Source organism: Eurosta solidaginis, chromosome 5, assembly GCF_040869045.1.
Source record: "Eurosta solidaginis isolate ZX-2024a chromosome 5, ASM4086904v1, whole genome shotgun sequence".
Taxonomy (NCBI): Eukaryota; Metazoa; Arthropoda; class Insecta; order Diptera; family Tephritidae; genus Eurosta; species Eurosta solidaginis.
Window position 1 is genome coordinate 45905342 of NC_090323.1, and position 20867 is coordinate 45926208.

General features: G+C 37.2%; 1 protein-coding gene across 1 annotated transcript; it reads left to right on the forward strand.

Moving 5' to 3' along the window:
- The first annotated feature begins 1376 nt into the window (after positions 1–1376).
- On the forward strand, positions 1377–14710 carry LOC137252464 (ionotropic receptor 75a-like). Its single transcript, XM_067788213.1, has 7 exons — positions 1377–1467; positions 1681–1853; positions 8932–9300; positions 10556–10692; positions 10764–11373; positions 14091–14368; positions 14444–14710. Exons 1-7 carry the CDS (start codon positions 1377–1379, stop codon positions 14700–14702), a joined length of 1917 nt encoding a protein of 638 aa, XP_067644314.1. The 3' UTR covers positions 14703–14710.
- Positions 14711–20867: the final 6157 nt, after the last annotated feature.

Genomic DNA, 20867 nt, shown 5'->3' on the forward strand with positions numbered 1-20867 from the left:
CCGATTCTGTGTGAATTTGGCTTAGGACGTGCTTATGCTTGTATGAATCAAACGGCTGTGTTGGTGGGTGCCGGATCTCGTCATAGTGCTTATGTAGATGTTCCCTTAACCCCAATGGAGGCGGGGCTCGATCAAGCAGCTGTTTGCTGGGATGCCCTGGTTTGTGACAATCTACTGCCTGTTCAGCATTTAGGTTTGGTCTTTAATGTTGAGCTTTTTGGTCTCACTATGTAGGTGGTATTCGGTGGTCATAAGGAGACATCATTCTATCATCATCGTTCGCTGAATCGGGTTCATCATCCCTGGACGGTACTTAGAACTTTCCGTCCTTTTTTTTAATAATATTTTCGGACTTTTTTCCTATAAAGTTGTCTTGCTTTGCTTTTTAATTCGCGGTAGCTTTCACATTTCGACCAAAATATTGTAACGAATTTACTGCAATTCCTCTTATTTGCAATCTTCTACTAACGTTCGTATCGCTAAACTGTTGAATAAATAACTCCAATATTTAATAATGCAAAATGACCTTTATTAAAGTACTTCACAATGACACTGATACTTCACAACCAATAGCTTGCTTAAATGAAACGGATTGTCGTGCCTCTACTGTTGCTGCCTTTTATACTCTGTGATTTCTCGTTCCCATCTTCTAGGCGCTTCCATTTCCAGAATCTACTAGTTGGCCATCAGCTATAAAATTACTACGTTTATAGCTTCTCATATGCGCGTGTATGTGTGAACACAATTATAATTGCATACTTTTGGGAGCATCTCAGATAAGATATCTGCATGTGTTTATATGTGTGAGCGACACTTGCACAACCATTGCATACTTTCGGGAGTATCTCAGATTTATGCATGTGGTTGTGCGTTGCTTCTCCGCTGTGTGTATGTACATATGTGTAGACGTAATGATTGAATGTGCATACAAGTTACTGCTTACCATCGGCTTAGAGATGATAGTATCCCTTAGTGCTGCTAATATTCGTTACAATATGTACCAAGTTTATATAATTATATGAACTTTTATGGACTCAAAGGAGGACCATGTCAATTAGGTCCTTTTATTTTTATCTCTATTATAATACTCTTGAATTTTAAAGTCTTTAATTCAGCTATTTTCGGTATGGGTAATTTTCCACTCAAAACGTTGCAATTATGGTGTCAACAAATGTCAGGCTATTAGATATTTATGAACCAATTATGACAGTGGCTTGGTTAATGACAGCTATGAGTATGACACATACGAGTACCTTAAAAAAATGATATACTTTCAACAACATATTTTCTGATATAAATATCCCGGTTGATCTGCTAGAACAATCATTCCTCTAATATTTTGAGCGAATTGCGATTTGATAAGAAATTTCAAAATAATGGATTTGGTATTATTGAAGTTCATATTATACTACTTTTTTAATATTAATATGAAGGTGCTGGTAACGTTGAATTGCTGGGATATGGAAAGTTAGTGAGAACTTGTTTCATATTTATAGAAAAGTGCAAGTAAAGATTTCACTAAACTTAACAATTTAGAAGTCAAGTCTAGTCTAGTAAACTTTAGTAGTAGTTTCAAGCTAACCTTTGCCTAAGTTGTATGATGTAATACAAACATAAAATGCGTTTAAATTTTTAGTACCTAAAGTTTAGTGTTATTTTACTTTTTGCGCCTATTTCTAGCCCAACTGGTGTTCTATAAAATGGCAGTTGATCATTCATTTTATGTCCATTATATTAACCTCAATGATTCTGCAGCCATTCAAAACATTGAGTATCGACTGGTTGGCAAGCGGCCAACCATGGGAATTTTTATGGATATGAAGTGTGGGAGCAGTGAGGAGCTACTGAACATTGTAAGTACATGACTAGAAGAGTTAAAAAATTCCCTTTTTTTAAGGAAAAAGGTCAGCTGCATAGCAGAAGCTTGCTCTTTAAAGTAGGTTTGTATAAGATGTATCCAAATACATGATAGTGTCGGACAATATTGTAACGAATTTTGGGAAATTCCTGATAATTATACAGCTTCTGCAAACGTATGAATTGCTGAACTGTCGAGTAAATAACTGCAATATTCAGTATTGCAAAATGGTCTTTATTTAGACTACTTTGGGAGTGGTACTCCACAATCACAATTATACTTCACTATTAGCATCAAATTGACTAGTTACACCTCGGCTTGCGCTGCCATTATACTCTCTGTGGCCTCTTTCGCATATTTTCCCTAAGGTCTAGACTTTTCACGAACATGTCTTCGGAACATTTGTATCGCATACTTGGTTATTTAGCTATATGCATCTGTATGTGAGAGTAACTACTTCTGCTCTTAGCTGATGACTACGTATGTGTGTGTGAGATAATCTCTTTGCTTTGAGCTGCTGGTTGCGTGTGTGAAATATTCTTCGTTGCTTTGTATATAAGCGTGGCTCGCTTCGGCTTTTCGCCACAATATTAATTTAAGTCGTGGCGGTACCAGCACAAACGACGTTGAGCATTTAGGCGACATAGATCAGCGATAAAATCCATCGAATGATACTGAACGGTCGTAGTAGTTAAATAGGATCTGCCGGCATAAGCTACATGACCGTAATTTTTAGGAGGAAGGGGTTATCATTCAAGCCGATTACCTTTAGAGTAAAACTTTTTCTGAGCTTTTGGATGACTTTGATATGGTTTTGAAACAAAAGTAACGAATTTTGACGAATAAACCAATATTATTAAGTAGACGGCTAATTGCTATCCCATTTAGCAGATTCATTTGACTTAGTTCACTCCTGCAATTTCCTATTTTCAATCCTGAATAAATGCCTGTGTTAAATGGGAATAAGTTCAAATGGAGAGGTGAACGCTGGAAGAAATTATTATTTCGAGAGATAGGTTAATTTTGAAGTACTGAGAAATTGGGAAAACTCTTGACTAAATGTATGGAAGTAAAATGAGAGGAATATAAGGAGTTTTGTAGTGCAACAGTTTCAAGGAGATGCCAACCCGTGCTGGCGAAGCTCAGCTCCAAATCAATATTCATCAAAGGACCATCAAGATCGATAAAACTTCTCAAAATCTTCTGATAGTCTCATTATCGCTACAAAGAGAAGAAAAAGCTAAAATGAGACTATGCAAAAAGTCAGCGAAATATTTCACCTTTTTATTTGTGTTTTACTTCCTTCTGTCGATTTCAAGTATTTGTTCACAAGTATTTGTTCTATTTCTTTTAAGTTTCAACCTCGATGGTACTCTTACTATATCTCATCCTTATTTCTTACTCAGTTTCCCTCGTTCTGACACTTTTTTTCTTCCCATCTTTCAAATTTTCTTTATTTCCTTACCTCACGCTTCCTTTTCCACTCTTCTGCCGCTTCTTTTTTCTTTTCCTATGCTGTAAGGTCCTCCTGCTGTTCGTCTTGCTAGCCGAATTTTCTCCACCTCCTTCCCGCTTTCCAGCTTCCTAGCCCAGTCTTGCTTCTTTATCCTCCACTCCACTTTATTTGTTGTGTTTCCTTTCTTCCCGTATCTTCTACCACTTTATCATTATATTCCTTTTCACTCCCATTTATTATACTCAGCTGAGCAGAGCTCACAGAGTATATTCATTTTATTCGCATAGCGGTAATCTGTAACGGCATAAACTAATCGAGATAGATATAGACTTCTATATATCAAAATGATCTGGGCGAAAAAAGAAATTAATTTAGCCATGTCAGTCCGTCCGTCCGTCCGTAAACACGATAACTTGAGTAAATTTTTATGTATCTTGATGAAATTTAGTATGTAGGTTCCTGGGCGCTCATCTCAGATCGCTATTTAAAATGAAGGAAATCGGACTACAACCACGCCCACCTTTTCGATATCGAAAATTTCGAAAAACCGAAAAAGTGCGATAATTCATTACCAAAGACGGATAAAGCTTTGAAACTTCGTAGGTGCGTTGAACTTACGACGCAAAATTGAAAATTAGCAACATTTTGGACAATAGGCGTGGCTCCGCCCACTTTTAAAAGAAGGTAATTTAAAAGTTTTGCAACTGTAATTTGGCAGTCGTTGAACATATCATGATGAAATTTGGCAGGCACGTTACTTCTATTACTATGTATGTGCTATATAAAAATTAGCAAAATCGGATGACGAACGCGCCCATTTAAAAAAAAAAAAAATATTTTTTAAAGTCAAATTTTAACAAAAAATTTAATATCTTTACTGTATATAAGTAAATTATGTCAACATTCCACTTCAGTAATGATATGGTGCAACAAAATACAAAAATAAATGAAAATTTCGGCGTGGCTCCGCCCGTTACCATTTAATTCGTCTAGAATACTTTTAATGCCATAAGTCGAACAAAAATTTACCAATCCTTTGAAATTTGGTAGGGGCATAGATTCTATGACGATAACTTTTTTCTGGGAAAATGGGCGAAATCGGTTGAAGCCACGCCCATTTTTATACACAGTCGACCGTATGTCCTTGCGCTCGGCCGTTAAGAGGATAACTTGAGCAAAAATCGATATATCATTACTAAACTTAGTTCACGTACTTATCCGAACTCACTTTATCTTGGTATAAAAAATGGCCGAAATCCGACTATGACCACGTCCACTTTTTCGATATCGAAAATTACGAAAAATGAAAAAAATGCCATAATTCTATACCAAATATGAAAAAAGAGATGAAACATGGTAATTGGATTGGTTTATTGAAGCAAAATATAACTTTAGAAAAAATTTTGTAAAATGGGTGTGACATCTACCATATTATGTAGAAGAAAATGAAAAAGTTCTAAAGGGCGAAATCAAAAGCCCTTGGAATCTTGGCAGGAATGCTGTTCGTGGTATGACATATATAAATAGATTAGCGGTACCCGACAGATGATGTTCTGGGTCACCCTGGTCCACATTATGGTCGATATCTCGAAAACGCCTTCATATATACAATTCCCTTTTAAAACCCTCAGTGATACATTTAATTTGATACCCATATCGTACAAACGATTTCTAGAGTCACCCCTGGTCCACATTATGACGATATCTCGAAAAGGCGTCCACCTATAGAACTAAGGCCCACTCCGTTTTAAAATACTCATTAACACCTTTCATTTGATATCCATATAGTACAAACACATTCTAGAGTCACCCCTGGTCCACCTTTATGGAGATATCTCGAAAAGGGGTCCACTTACAGAACTATGGCTCACTCCCTTTTAAAATACTCTTTAATGCCTTCCATTTGAAACCCATGTCTTACAAACACCCTAGGTTACCCTAGGTTCATTTTGTTAAATGGTGATTTTCCCTTATTTAGTCTCCAAAGCTCTCAGCTGAGTATGTAATGTTCAGTTACAGCCGAACTTAGCCTTCCTTACTTGTTTTCCAATTCGTTTTGTATAAGTCTTGGCTTCCTACCTCCTTCCTACCTCTTCCTCATCCACTGACCATCTTCGCATTTTATATCTTTTACTCTTCTTCTTGTTCTCCGTCTTTCCCTTTCTCACTATCTCTCTCTTTATCGGCTACCTCCCAGATCCGATTGTACTTTTGTTACATTCCACTCTTTGTTACTATTCCACTCATCCTCCATTCCTCCCAGCTATTAGCGCCCATTCCTTACCCATTATTTTCTTTAACTCCGATTCGTCTCTCTATATAGATATAGTCATCTCCTTACTTGATATACTTTGTGATAATACGAATTTTGATTTCTCTAAAGAAGCTTGGCCCTTTTTGACTTTTAAAATTTCCTTGTTGCTTTATCTATGTGGCCCATGCGCCCAATCCTATGCCTTTTAATTTAAAAAATATTAATTTCCTTCTTCTTTTCCTTGTTTTATTCCTTTCTCACTTTTTGCTTAAAACGAGCGGTAAAGACACATAACTTGGATCCAAGTCTGGTCTTATATTCATTTAATACAACACTGCGTCTGTTTACCCACGACAACGACCGCAGAGAAATACCTTGTAATGTTAGTTGTTTAAGGATGGGATCCTCGGTAATCCAAGAGACTTTAACATGCACTGCGAATTACTACAATTTGTCAGCCGATGCAAGTGTGATATCTATGGAGGAGGAACTTCCTCAGCATGCTCGATGCTTCTATCGGCAGCGTAGGACTAATCAGTCAACGTATTCTTCGTTTTTTAAGACTATCAATCGAACGTTCAGTTCACTTACTAGTGTCACGCCGTGTCTGGCTCAACTTCATTACGCAGATGCCGAACATTTTGAATGAGAGCAAATGAAAAAAGAGGTGTAATGAAAGGTACATATCGTTAGCTTAATGTAAAAATGTGCTAAGTCACTTTTTACGAATTTTACAGGAGACGAAAAAAACTGATTAATTTTTAAAATAACCTTTTTTTCAAAACCGTGAATGAGGATACCTTAGTTGCAATACTTTTGAGTGTAGAAGCTTTGAAAAAGATAAATAAATATGATGTATGCTAACCCAGCAGCTTTTTTATGACTTAGCACAATTTCCTCACTCAAAGCAAATTTTTTCTCTTGACTTAGCACTTTTTACTCAATATGTTTCCTCATCACTCCTCCCCTTTAATGATTGAAATATAACACTAAAACTATATATTTCACAAAAAATATCTACTATTTATTTGTCAAACTATTTCTAATTATTGGCGGCCCCCGTGGTGTGATAGTAGCGTGCTGCGCCTACCACACCGAATGCCCTGGCTTCACACCCCGAGCAAAGCAACATCAAAATTTTTGAAATAAGGTTTTTCAATTAGAAGAACATTTTTCTAAGCGTGGTCGCCCTCGGTAGTGTTTGGCAAGCACTTCGAGTTTATTTCTGCCATGAAAAGCTCTCAGTGAAAACTCATCTGTCTTGTAGATGCTGTTCGGAGTCGGAATAAAACAAGTAGGTCCCGTCCCGCCAATTTGTAGGGAAAATTAAAAAAAAGAGCACGACGTAAATTGGAAGAGAAGCTCGGCCTAAAATCTCTTCGGAGGTTATCGCGCCTTACATTTATTTATTTATTTTATTTCTAACGGTGCTGATCTGGACTCTTTAGCGGGATGGTGCGCAGACAATAACTTATTTTTAAATTCAAACAAATGCTGTGTTGTGTCTTATACCATAAAGACAACTGCCACATATTTTATCTACAAACTAAATCTCTTAATCGTTGTCAAGAGAGTAAAGACTTGGGTGTAATTTTTGACTCCAAACTCTCTTTTACTAGTCATATTGATTTCGTTGTTTCAAAATTTGTTGCAATGGCTGGATTCAGTAGACGTTACACCAGTGACTTTAAGAACCCTATGATGTTGAAGGCACTTTATTTATCCTTGGTCAGAAGTAGTATTGAATATTGTTCAATAATATGGAATCCTTTCTATGAATCTAACTCCCGTAGATTATTTATCGAAATAACTCATAGCGAATTATGCTATGAATGAACCTATAACTGGGACCATACCTCTAGCAAATCGATTCAGTAGTGTTATTAATTTTAATAACATCTTATATAAGTTTAAGCTTGGATTTTTTTCTATTTTTAACTAGGCTGTAAGAAAGCATGTAGTTATCGACATGTAAGAATTGAAGTAGATTATAGTCAGCGCAAAGCATTTATCATACACCAAAGGCATGTCTCAATTGGGTAAATCCAATTTCAAGGGGTTGCCAGTACAATACATAGCTTCTCCAATCCAATTGTCAACTCACCTGACCGTGGCGAGTCCTGTTTCATTGACAGCCGAGGTTCTGGCGACCCCAAGTTCCTCATGGAACTAGGGGGTGGGGAGGGCGGGACGGCCTAGAAGGTTTAATTTGGTCATATAAATCGTTCCCGAGGTGGTCGAGCTAGTGGTACCCAGTGCTTTGTTACCGGAACGTACCGGATATATATCCGGCAAAGGGCCATCAACATCGGTAACACTCCCCAAAGCCTTCGGAAAGTGTCTCCATCGTTAATAAAACAACAACAACAAAGTATGTACTTTTGGAGTGAATGAATTAAATAAATAAATAAAATGCTCGCACAAAGAAATTATTAGTAATTCAGATTAATATAATTGATAGGTTGACTTAGCACATTTTTTTAACAGCTGACGACTTAGCACATTTACACATCATTTCCCACAGCACGTAAAAATGAAAAATTTAAATATTTTTTTGTTTGTTATCGATGTATTTTGAATTCAGTTTTAAAACTGCATTAAAATACAATTTTTCAAAAAAATTGACTTAGCACATTTTCACATTAAGCTAACGATATGAGCAATCATGAAAGCTTTGCTCGACAACAAAGCTCGATTATAAAGCACCAGTTCCGACTACAAAATGATAAAAAAATTCCTCAGATGGCAACTTATCGGGATATTTTAAAATATCACATCAATTATCGATCGCAGCCGCAGCATTAGATAAATAATGATAATGTTGTCTATTAATTTTTTGGGAGCATTCATATTTTAGTTAAATGCCTAAAAATATGCAACACTTGTGTGATGATAAAATATTACTTAATTCCATGTTTCGTAGTACGAATTAGAAAGAAAATTTTATAGCATAGCATAATATCATATCTTATACTGTTTTCACACAGAAACTTAATGATCTCATTTCACCTTCTAATGAAATCGTAAATTTTTTGCTTTCACACAGAAGTAGTTGCTCGATTATTATGAAGGATGAAATGTCAAGCGAATAAAATGACAATGCTATATGACAGACAATGACATTTACTTCGACAAATGACATTTTTAAGCACTGAACACACCAAAAACTAAGAAACTGAACGCTGTCAACAGAGTTGCATTGGGCTTTTGCTTTCATTAGGCATTCGATTAGTCACTAATGAAATAATTATAGATTCGAATTTTGTAGGGAGATTGAGCTCAATAAGCGCCTTAATGTAGTAAACTGCTTTTATTATTCAATAAGCCGTGTGTGTGAAAATAGTATTAAACTTTCTTCGCCAGGCCGCAAGAGAACGACTCTTCAATGATCATTTCTTTTGGTTGATCTACGATAACACGGCAAATATAACATACTTTCGGGCGCTGTTCGAAAATCTCAATCTCGCCGTTGATGCAGAAATTACTTATGCAATTTTGAATAACCTTAACAATGAGTGGAGTAACGAAACTAATGCTGCTTCTTATACGCTTTATGATGTGTACAACAATGGCTATTATCATGGTGGAAAATTAAATATGACATTAGATCGCGAGATTTTCTGCACAGTACAACAATGCATAATAAACAAATATCTCTCAAAATTACATTTCCGTACTAAATATGGAAATAGGGATAAATTGCATGATGTCACATTGCGTTTGACGGTGGTGGTATGTGAAAGAGAGCAAGCCAGATATATTGCGAACTTAGGCCCGGTTTTTCAGTACAAGTTCAACTCAGTTTGTCAGTTAAACTACGCTTCAACGTATTCTGCAGTTTTTCAATCTACTTTAACTGAAGTGTAAGCTGAGCTTAAGCGGCCAAACTGGCAGGGTTAAACTCTAGTTAACCTATCGGTGATTCGAGTTTGTTCGAAATGGCGTCGAATATACCCACCAATCTTTTGGGCTTGAGTAGCATTAGAGCTCATGTTGATAACTAGCATACCTCTAAAATCTCAAGAGTTGTTACGAAACAGTGGCTAAACTTGAGAAAAGAGGGAATTTTTTATAAAGCGAAAAATGCTATTACTTAAGTTGAAAAAATGATCGTTCCAAACTTGTGGTTCTTTGAGTGGACTCAAGTGTAAGATTCCAATACTACATTATTTTCATTTCATTATATACATAATTTATTTTTGGTAAATTGCGCTTTATTACCGCTATCAATTAGGTGTTTATTTCTCACAATAAATAGCTGATGGCTTTTTGTGGTACCACCTTGGAGATTTTTTTTTCACTTCACCTCAACTCGATATCAAATTTAGGACATCAACTGGAGAAACGTGTTGAATATTCATTTGAGAACTGTACATTCCTCAAAATAACTCAATGATTGGATAATAATTTGAAAATACTAATGACGTTGGAGACCAACACGAGAAATATAAATTTTACAAAATTTCTTAAAGGTTGGATAGTGATTGGAGAATGAAGTTGGATATCAACTTGAGAACTAGGTATTTATTTCGGTGGAGAAATAAATTTTAAATATTTGTTGGGTAAGCAAAATCCAGCTGTTGTTGTCTACAAATTATCTATATATTTTCCGCTGTGATGCAAAGACGGAAGATTCCTGATGATGATCTTAGATTGAGATCGAAATATCGAATAATTAAATACATACAAGCAACAAACCGAGTTGTTTTATTTAAAAGAGGCCTACAGCTCCCCAACAGAAAATATATATATTTATTCATTAACGGCCAATATACAAATTATCTAGATAATAAAAAACCAATGTTTCCGTACAAAAAAGCCTACCCCAAAGGCGGCCTTAAACTGTGACTGAGAAACTGCTCAGTAGTTGAACTGGAGTTTAAATTTGACTAGAGTTTAATCAAACTTAGTTTAAGCTTAGCTTAACCAACTACTGAAAAACCGGGCCTTAGATTGCACAGTAAGAAAAATAACTGCATACTTTTAGGTTACCAAAATTCCGCTTACAAGCACGCCAGATGAAATTCTTAATTTTTTAAGTTCAACAAAAGATGTCAATTATGATGCAATAGCACGTTTTGGTTATCAGGTGGTGGTAATTTTGATTGATTACTTGGGTTGTGGGTAAGTATGAGATTTTTAAAAATTTTTCATCTTTGTTTACCAAGCACATTTTTCTACTGCTTTTCACTAAGCGTAAACTACACCTTCGTTAATCGTTGGACTATCAATGAAACTCATGGCGGTCTCATAGGCGCCTTGGCTGTACAAAGTGCCGATCTCATATCTACACCTTTTATACCAACCCTACCACGCATGGAGTTCTTCACAGTCATTGCTGAGACGTCTACCTTTCGCTCGATTTGTATGTTTCGTACACCTCGTAACTCCGGTATTCAAGGTGACGTATTCTTGAAGCCCTTCAATACCACCGTTTGGACATTGTTTGCTGTGTTACTACTTTTGACGGCTATAGTTCTTTGGAGCATTTTTAGATTGGAACGATATCGTATGCATAAACGCTATATTGATTATATGCCTTCGATTTTGGCAACATTTCTCATTTCATTTGGTTCGGCTTGTAGTCAGGGTAGTGAGATGGTGCCTGGATCTATTGGTGGACGTATCGTGTTTCTTACGTTGTATTTGCTTACATTTTTGATGTACAATTATTATACATCCATCGTAGTTTCATCGTTGCTCGGCTCACCGGTGAAGTCTGATATAAAAACCATGGGGCAGCTAGCTGATAGTTCATTAGAAGTCGGTTTGGAGCCGTTGCCGTTCACTCTTACCTATTTGAATGTGAGTAGAATAGTTTAGGTAAGTGTTCGCTATCATATTTTAAGATTTATAAAAATACATATTTATAATGAAGACATTTATTAGACATATTAAAAACGTGCTCGGCTTCGGAGAAATCAGTGTAACAGATTTTGAATGTTGTTGTTGCGATAAGGATACTCCCCGAAGGCCTTGGGGAGTGTTATCGATGTTGATGGTCCTTTGCAGAATGCAAATCGGGTACGTTCCGGTACCAAGCCCGACCATCTCGGAAATGATTTGGTATGACCACATGCGACCTTCTAGGCCATCCCGCCTTCACACCCCCTACACACATGAGTAGTTCGGCGTCGCCATAGTGAAGCTGATTTACTGAATTATTTGTTGCTTCCTCTCATTCAAGTTTGATCACTCCAGATCCAACACCAGATATAAAAAAGCGCACGAGAAACCTACTAGTGCCCGGTTTTACACGTCGTACTTAAGTTATGATCTCAGCAGGGTATAGTTTTTTATACTCAAACGATGGTGAGCTAGACAATTTCTTAAGAGTGATCTGTGAGAGTGACGAAACTTTGCGCAGGAACTGGTGAGTACCTGAAGACGATATGATCCGCTTTGTCATCGTCAGCGCTGTCGTACAAGAACTTCGAGTCTTAACTAATTCCATATACGTACATAGGTAGTTTGAGGTACTCTCGTGCAGATCACATCTACGATTTATCACCGAAATAATTTCTCCCTTCTTTTTTGTCTAATGAATGTCTTCATAAATTCATTATTTGGCTTAATATATTCATTATCTTTCAGCTATATTCTGTCGCTAGGTTTTTGGCCGGTTTTCACCTGTCTGACTGGGCTGATACAGTGTAAGGCTATAAAAAGGTTCACTAATACCAAGCACCGTTAGCAGTTGTATCGAACTGAATGATGATCAAAATCATCTTGAAGATCTCTCAGCCTGAGTATGCAAATACAAACGGAGCATGTTTGCCACTCTGTTACTGAATAGTGATGTCGTTATTCGCAACACTATTAATTAGTGGTCAGTGAGGAGCGTCTCGACAACCTCAGCTTTGTTAAATGCATGGATATATAATCCCTTTGAAGTGTAAAAGTTTCCAAATGTCCAGCCGGCTGGTAAGGTGTAAGCGCCACCCATCCTATATAAGGAATCATCTCCGCAGGTACTATGAAGAAATCCGAAAAAAATCGGCGAAGTTCTATGCCAATAAATGCCTGGCGAACCCCGTTCTCAATGACAAATACCGAAAAAAAATCCCAGTTGAGAAAAGCAATCTCCCTATGGAGACAAGCGTCACTCCAGCTCAGCATTACATCAGAGTAATCCATGGAGTACCCACTATGACACAATTAACAATGCGATGTCCTAGGACTGGACCATATACTCGAGCTCATCATAATATCAGAGTAATCCATCGAGTCCTCCAGAATAACACAAGTGGACCACATGATCCACCGATTTTTGCAGGGATATAGAAAGCATATCAGGGGTCCGCAACTAGTGTGCGCCATAAATCAAGACCATCTACTAGATTTCAGTCTGTTTTTTTTTTAGAAATAACGTTTGATTTCTGAAAACATTAGCTTTTTTGCATTCGTTGGAAAGCTCCGTAAGGTTTATGGCAAAGAAAATTGATGATCGACGCACAGGGTCTCGAGATATACGCCAAAACGTGGACCCGGGTATCTCTAGAATGTGTTTATAGAATATGGATAACAAATGAAAGCTGTTGATAAGTGTTTTAGTAGAGGGTAATTTTCATACCCCTGGGTGATTGGGTCTCGAGATGTAGGTCAAAACGTGGACCCGGTTACCCCTAGAATGTGTTTATAGAATATGGATAACAAATGAAAGCTGTTGATGAGTGCTTTAGTGGAGTGTAATTTTCATACCCCTGGGTGACTATGTCTTGAGACATAAGCCAAAACGTGGACCCGGGTACCCCTAGAATGTGTTTATAGAATATGGAAAACAAACGAAAGCTGTTGATGAGTGCTTTAGTAGAGGGTAATTTTCATACCCCTGGTTGACTAGGGTCTCGAGATATAGGCCAAAACATGGACCCGTATACCCCTAGAATGTGTGTGTATTATGGATATCAAATGAAAGCCGTTGCTGAGAGTTTTAATGTAATTTTCATTGTGATATTTGATTTAGTCGCAAAAACCTGGCAAAACTGATAAATATGCATGCGAAGCCGAAATAAAGTCATGAATTAATAATACCCATATACCTATTTACATACGTCCTATTCGATTTGCCAGAAATTTGGTATATAAATTTGCCTATATTAGTATTTACGATCCTTTTTTCCGGGAAGTAGACCAGAGACGGTCTGGGCTGGGTCTGAGACTCGGATTGGGACTGGAACTCGGAATGGGAATGGAACAAAATGCATACCACCCTCTGGGACTCGCAATAAGATATGAAGAAGAATGAGAAAAACTTGAGAGAAGACAAAAGAGAGAAGGAGGCTGAGAAAGAGATAGAATGAGACGAAGATGGAGATAGACGAAGCGAAAAATACGAAGGGGGGAGTGAATACAAAGATTGGGAAAAACTATAGAGGGGCCGGGCAGAATTAGACGGAAAAAGCTTATTAAAATGTAAGCAGATAGACCAAATTTAGGGCAGAACAACGTATGCCGGGGCTGCTAGTAAATTTATAAAAAAAAAACCTAAAATGTTCATATATTCTATTTCTTGCATACAGAACTCACTGTTACCGGAAGTACGTCGCTTCAAGCGCAAAATTGACTCATCACCGCATCCGCAAGAGATTTGGATGCCGTTGAAAAAGGGAATATTACGTGTACGCGATCAGCCTGGTTTTGTTTTTGGATTTGAAGCTTCAACGGGTTATTTTTTTGTAAAACGCTACTACAAACCTTACGAAATATGTGACTTGAATGAGTTACTCTTTCGCCCTGAAAAAAGCTTATATAGTCAAGTGCATAAGAACTCAAGCTACAAAGAAGTCACCAAGCAAAAGTAAAATAACAGTTTGAATTTCTTCAGCAAACTCTCAGATAATAAAATAAAACTAAAAACATCTTCACTTTGCAGAATCATACGCATATTGGAGACGGGTGTTTCTATAAAGTTACATCGCCACTGGGTACAAACCACTTTGGAATGTTTTGATAGCAATTTCATAGTTGAAGTTGGCATGGAGTATATGGCACCGTTATTCATGTTGTTATTGGTGACTTACTTTCTTGTGATCGGCATATTATTGTTGGAAATTTTACATAAGAAATATTGGTTGGACCGAAAAATGAAGCTCGAAAGTATTATCCTTGGCGGAAATTGGCATAATGAATGAGCTAGAGTTATTGTGTTGGCTTAAGAGAACTGAAATGTCTTTAGAAAATATTAATTTATCTATTTTGACATATTTTGCACTTTGCACTTCGTAGTTTGTACTATATATAAGTTTTAAAAACCAATAAAAAATGTTTGTTTGCACCTCTTCTGATAACAAACGTATGTTGTTGTTGTAACGGTAAGGAGACTCCCCCAAGGCCTTGGGAAGTGTTATCGATGTTTATATTCGTTTTCCGAATGTAGATCCGGTACGTTCCGGTAACATGCACCATAAAAGTACTAGCCCGAACATCTCGGGAACGTCCTCCCACCCTAGATATATCAGGAGTTCGGGGTCGACAAAGCCTCGGCTGTTAATGAAACAGGATTCGCCACGGGTATGTGAGGTTGACAATTGGGTTGGAGAAGCTATATATATATATATATATATATATATTCTAAGCCCCCTAACCCACTGGGGCGATAAAAAATGTTTCGAGTGTGTCCCCATGTACCCTAATAAAAAAAATAGCTGTGAAATTAAACGAGTTCCAGTCAAGTCAAAACGAGATGGCGGCTTTCTGTCTTGAATAAACCCTCTCCGCCAAAATTTTTTCGAAAAAGTTCTGAAGTTTTAGTGGATGCTGCTAAAAATGTCTCCTACATTAAGTTACATATTTAAATACTGATAACACTCCTTTAGCCAATTTAAATTTCAAAATTTTCTGGTTTTTGATACGATTTGATGACCACCCCCTTTTCACCTGCATAAGCATATACATTATTTTTGGTGCTCTTTGATAACAGTCGAACTTTAATATAATCTCTCCTTTTAAAGTTGGCTGTGGGCCCTAAAACAGTCTCCTCCATTGGCGCATGAACCTCAATTATGGTATTATCATCGATCCTTAAGCTTAAGTTAAGTTAAATTTGCTCATTTAAAGGGCGTTGGCTTCAAAATTCATTATTTGATGCTACTTGATAGATAGACACATATGTGGGAAGCATTTTTATAACAGTGGAATATATTTTCATGCGTCCGATTTTTTAATACGTTGCGATTTGATGTGATATTATCTTATACATATGATGTGACTTCATACATCTGATGTGATATGACAAATGTGATGCTATATGATATATATACGTTGTGATATGTAAACATATGACACTACGTTTTCTACGTGATTTCACTATCCCACGTGATCTGATGCAGATAATGCCATGTAATGTATTGCTTCCTTCTGACACACATGATATCATCTTTTCTGTTTCCATCTGATAAATACCATGCATCTCATTCATGATCTGATGATGTGAAGCGATGCATTGTTTCGTTTTGACACATATGGTGTGACCTTTTCCACTTGGTTTCATCTGATAAACACGAAGCGATCAGATGAATAGAATGCCATGTGATGCATTGACTAGTTCTGATACATATGATGTGACATTTTTCATATGACTTCATCTGATTAATACCATGTGATGCATTGATTCATTCTGATATATGATGTGATATTTTAGGAAAGCCATGACCTGAATCAAAGGATACGTTATGATAAACATGAAGTGATATTTTATTTATCACAAGATCGCAATCATATAGGTGTCGTTGCACATGAGACGTGTTTGTGAAGTGATCTGCAATGTTTGATTTGCTCTGATACATGTGATGTGACCTTATACAATGTTAAGAAGTAAGAGCAGCATCCATAAATAAATAAAACAAGTAAGGAAGGTAAAGTTCGGGTGTAACCGAACATTACATACTCAGTTGAGAGCTGTGGAGACAAAGTAAGGGAAAATCACCATGTTGTAAAAAGAACATAGGGTAACCTGGAATGTGTTTGTATGACATGTGTATCAAATGGAAGGTATTAAAGAGTATTTTAAGAGGAAGTGGGCCATAGTTCTATAGATGGACGCCATTTAGGTATATCGCCTAAAGGTGGACCAGGCCTGACTCTAGAATTTGTTTGTACGATATGGGTATCAAATTAAATGTGTTTATGATAATTTTAAAAGGGAGTGGGCCTAAGTTCTATAGGAGAATGCCTTTTCGAGATATCGCCATAAAGGTGAACCAGGGGTGACTCTAGAATTTATTTTGTACGATATGGGTATCAAATGAAAGACATTAATGAGTATTTTAAAAGGGCGTGGGCCTAAGTTCTATAGATGGACGCCTTTTCGAGATATCGCCATAAAGATGGACCAGGGGTGGCTCTAGATTTTGTTTGTACGATATTAGTACCAAATGAAAGGTGCTAATGAGTATTTTAAGCGGGCGTGGGCATTAGTTCTATATGTGGACGCCTTTTCGAGATATCGCCATAAAGGTGGACCAGGGATGACTCTAGAATTTGTCTGTACTATATGGGTATCAAATGAAAGGTGTTAATGAGTATTTTAAAAGGCAGTGGGCCCTAGTTCTATAGGTGGACGCCTTTTCGGAATATCGTTATAAAAGTGGACCAGGGTTGACTCTAGAAGGCGTTTGTACAATATGAGTATCAAACGAAAGGTGTTAATAAGTGTTTTAAAAGGGAGTGGGCCTTAGTTATATGGGTAGACGCCCTTTCGGGATATCGCCATAAACGTTGACCAGGGGTGACTCTAGAATGCGTTTGTACAATATGGGTATCAAATGAAAGGTGTTAATGAGTATTTTAAAAGGGCGTGGGCCTTAGTTCTATAGGTGGACGCCTTTTCAAGATATCGCCATAAAGGTGGACCAGGGGTGACTCTAGAATTTGTTTGTACGATATGGGTATCAAATGAAAGGTGTTAATGAGTATTTTGAAAGGGAGTGGGCCTTAGTTCTATAGGTGGATGCCTTTTCGAGATATCACCATAAGCGTGGACCAGGGGTGACTCTGGAATGCGTTTGTACAATATGGGTATCAAATTAAAGGTATTAATGAGGGTTTTAAAAGGGAGTGGCTCTTAGTTGTATATGTGAAGGCGTTTTCGAGATATCGCCATAAAGGTGGACCAGGGGTGACTCTAGAATTTGTTTATACGATATGGGTATCAAATGAAAGGTGTTAGTGAGTATTTTAAAAGTGCGTGGGCCTTAGTTCTATAGGTGGACGCATTTTCAAGATATCGCCATAAAGGTGGACCAGGGGTGACTCTAGAATTTGTTTGAACGATATGGGTATCAAATGAAAGGTGTTAATGAGTATTTTGAAAGGGAGTGGGCCTTAGTTCTATATGTGGACGCCTTTTCGAGATATCATCATAAACGTGGACCAGGGGTGCCTCTAGAATGTGTTTGTACAATATGGGTATCAAATTAAAGGTATTAATGAGGGTTTTAAAAGGGAGTGGCCTTAGTTGTATATGTGAAGGCGTTTTCGAGATATCGACCAAAATGTGGACCAGGGTGATCCAGAACATCATCTGTCGGGTACCGCTAATTTATTTATATATGTAATACCACGAACAGTATTCCTTCAAAAATTCCAAGGGCTTCTGATTTCGCCCTGCAAAACTTTTTCATGTTCTTCTACTTAATATGGTAGGTGTCACAACCATTTTACCAAGTTTTTTTCTAAAGTTATATTTTGCGTCAATAGACCAATACAATTATCATGTTTCATCCCTTTTTTCGCATTTGGTATATAATTATGGCATTTTTTTCATTTTTCGTAATTTTCGATATCGAAAAAGTGGGCGTGGTCATAGTCGGATTTCGGCCATTTTTTACACCAATACAAAGTGAGTTCAGATAAGTACGTGAACTGAGTTTAGTAAAGATATATCGATTTTTGCTCAAGTTATCGTGTTAACGGCCGAGCGGAAAGACAGACGGTCGACTGTGTATAAAAACTGGGCGTGGCTTCAACCGATTTCGCACTTTTTCACAGAAAACAGTTATCGTCCCAGAATCTAAGCCTGTACCAAATTTCACAAGGATTGGTAAATTTTTGTTCGACTTATGGCATTAAAAGTATCCTAGACAAATTAAATGAAAAAGGGCGGAGCCACGCCCATTTTGAAATTTTCTTATATTTTTGTATTTTGTTGCAACATATCATTACTGGAGTTGAATGTTGACATAATTTACTTATATACTGTAAAGATATTAACTTTTCTTTTAAAATTTGAATTAAAAAAATTTTTTTTTTAAAAAGTGGGCGTGGTCGTTCTCCGATTTTGCTAATTTTTATTAAGCAGACATATAGTAATAAAAGTAACGTTTCCGCCAAATTTCATCATGATATCTTCAACGACTGCCAAATTACAGCTTGCAAAACTTCTAAATTACCTTCTTTTAAAAGTGGGCGGTGCCACGCCCATTGTCCAAAATTTTACTAGTTTTCTATTCTGCGTCATAAGCTCAACTCACCTACCAAGTTTCATCGCTTAATCCGTATTTGGTAATGAATTATCACACTTTTTCGATTTTTCGAAATTTTCGATATCGAAAAAGTGGGCGTGGTCATTGTCCGATATCGTTCATTTTAAATAGCGATCTGAGATGAGTGCCCAGGAACCTACATACCAAATTTCATCAAGATACCTCAAAATTTACTCAAGTTATCGTGTTAACGGACAGACGGACGGACGGACATGGCTCAATCGAATTTTTTTTCGATACTGATGATTTTGATATATGGAAGTCTATATCTATCTCGATTCCTTTATACCTGTACAACCAACCGTTATCCAATCAAAGTTAATATACTCTGTGAGCTCTGCTCAACTGAGTATAAAAACAACTACAGAGAGTTTACCGATATTGTCTAGGAAGAAATATTTAGGATGACAGTCAAAACTACAGCACACTGAACATTTGGCCCATACGCAGAGAAAATGGAATCCCCTTCAAAAACACGAGCAGAAGGTGCAACCGAGAAGGCTGTAGGTAAACGGCCACCCCTTTCCTCCGCGAATATCCCGCCCTGACAAATATCACGTACCGAACTCTAGACGATTTTGTTCTGTTCGATTTAAGAGAGGTATCAAAACGTTACATTAATGACATCAACAGATTGAATTTACAAAATGGTTCCAGTAAAAACAAGTTCATTAAGCGGATTTGCTTTCCAACAAGGCGCATCAGTCGCTTCTTCACTCTGCCAATTGGTCACGCCAAGGGAGTTTAAATCGTTTTCCACCTGGTCCTTCCAGCGGAGTGAGGGCCGCCCTCTTCCTCTACTTTCATAGGCGGGTTCCGAAAGAAACACTTTCTTAGCCGGAGTGTCGTCTTTCATTCGCATAACATGGCCTAGCCAGCGCAGTCGGTGCTTTTTAATTCGCTGGACTATGTGGATGTATGCGTAAAGCTCATACAGCTCATCGTTAATTCTACTTCTGTACTCGCCATCGCAAACGCATAGAGGTCCATAAATCTTTCGAAGAACTTTTCTCTCGAACACTCCCAGAGCCGCTTCATCTGATGCTGTCATGTTCCATGCTTCTGCACCATATAGCAGGACAGGTACGATAAGTGACTTGTAGAGTATGATTTTCGTTCGCCGAGAGAGGACTTTACTTTTCAATTGTCTACCTAGTCCAAAGTAGCATTTATTGGCAAGAGTGATTCTTCACTGGATATCAGAGCTGATGTTGTTGTTAGTGTTAATGCTGGTTCCCAAATAAATGAAGCCTTTTACTATTACGAAATTATTGCTGCCAATAATAGCGTGCTTGCCAAGGCGCATATGCGCTGACTCTGGGCTCGATAACAGCAGGTACTTCGTTTTTTCCTCATTCACCATCAAACCCATCTTTACCGCTTCTTATTCCAGTTTGGAATAAGCATAACTAACGGCGCGGGTGTTAAACTGAATTACTTTTAGAATTATTATTTGGTCTTGGCCCATCTTTAGATAAACGAATAATTTTCTATCCCATAGTTGCTTCGTATACTCGTTTAGAACAATGAGCTAGATGAACAGGGCTCCAAGAAATATTTTTCATTTTAAAGGGTTAATTTGAAATTTTTTTGATTATAGGCAATTTTTAGTGCCTTTAAGTCTTTTGTCAGCACTAATTGAGTGATTATGCAGTTTATTTGTTTTAACATGTTGATTAGTGCGTAATATCGTTGACAGGTAAAATACTAAAAAAAAGTTTTATTTTTTTATTTGTTGTTGGAAAAGGGACATTATGAACTAATATAAATACGCACATAGATGACAAAATTTGTAAAAGTGTGTTAAACGTTGAG

What these genes read in the sequence shown, in the direction of transcription:
- LOC137252464 (XM_067788213.1), top strand. Translation starts at nt 1,377, where the DNA reads ATGGATTTGGTATTATTGAAGTTCATATTATACTACTTTTTTAATATT. An exon ending in GTGAGGAGCTACTGAACATT is followed by an intron (nt 1,854 to 8,931) that starts GTAAGTACATGA and finishes TTTCTTCGCCAG; the next exon opens with GCCGCAAGAGAACGACTCTT. An exon ending in ATTGATTACTTGGGTTGTGG is followed by an intron (nt 10,693 to 10,763) that starts GTAAGTATGAGA and finishes CTTTTCACTAAG; the next exon opens with CGTAAACTACACCTTCGTTA.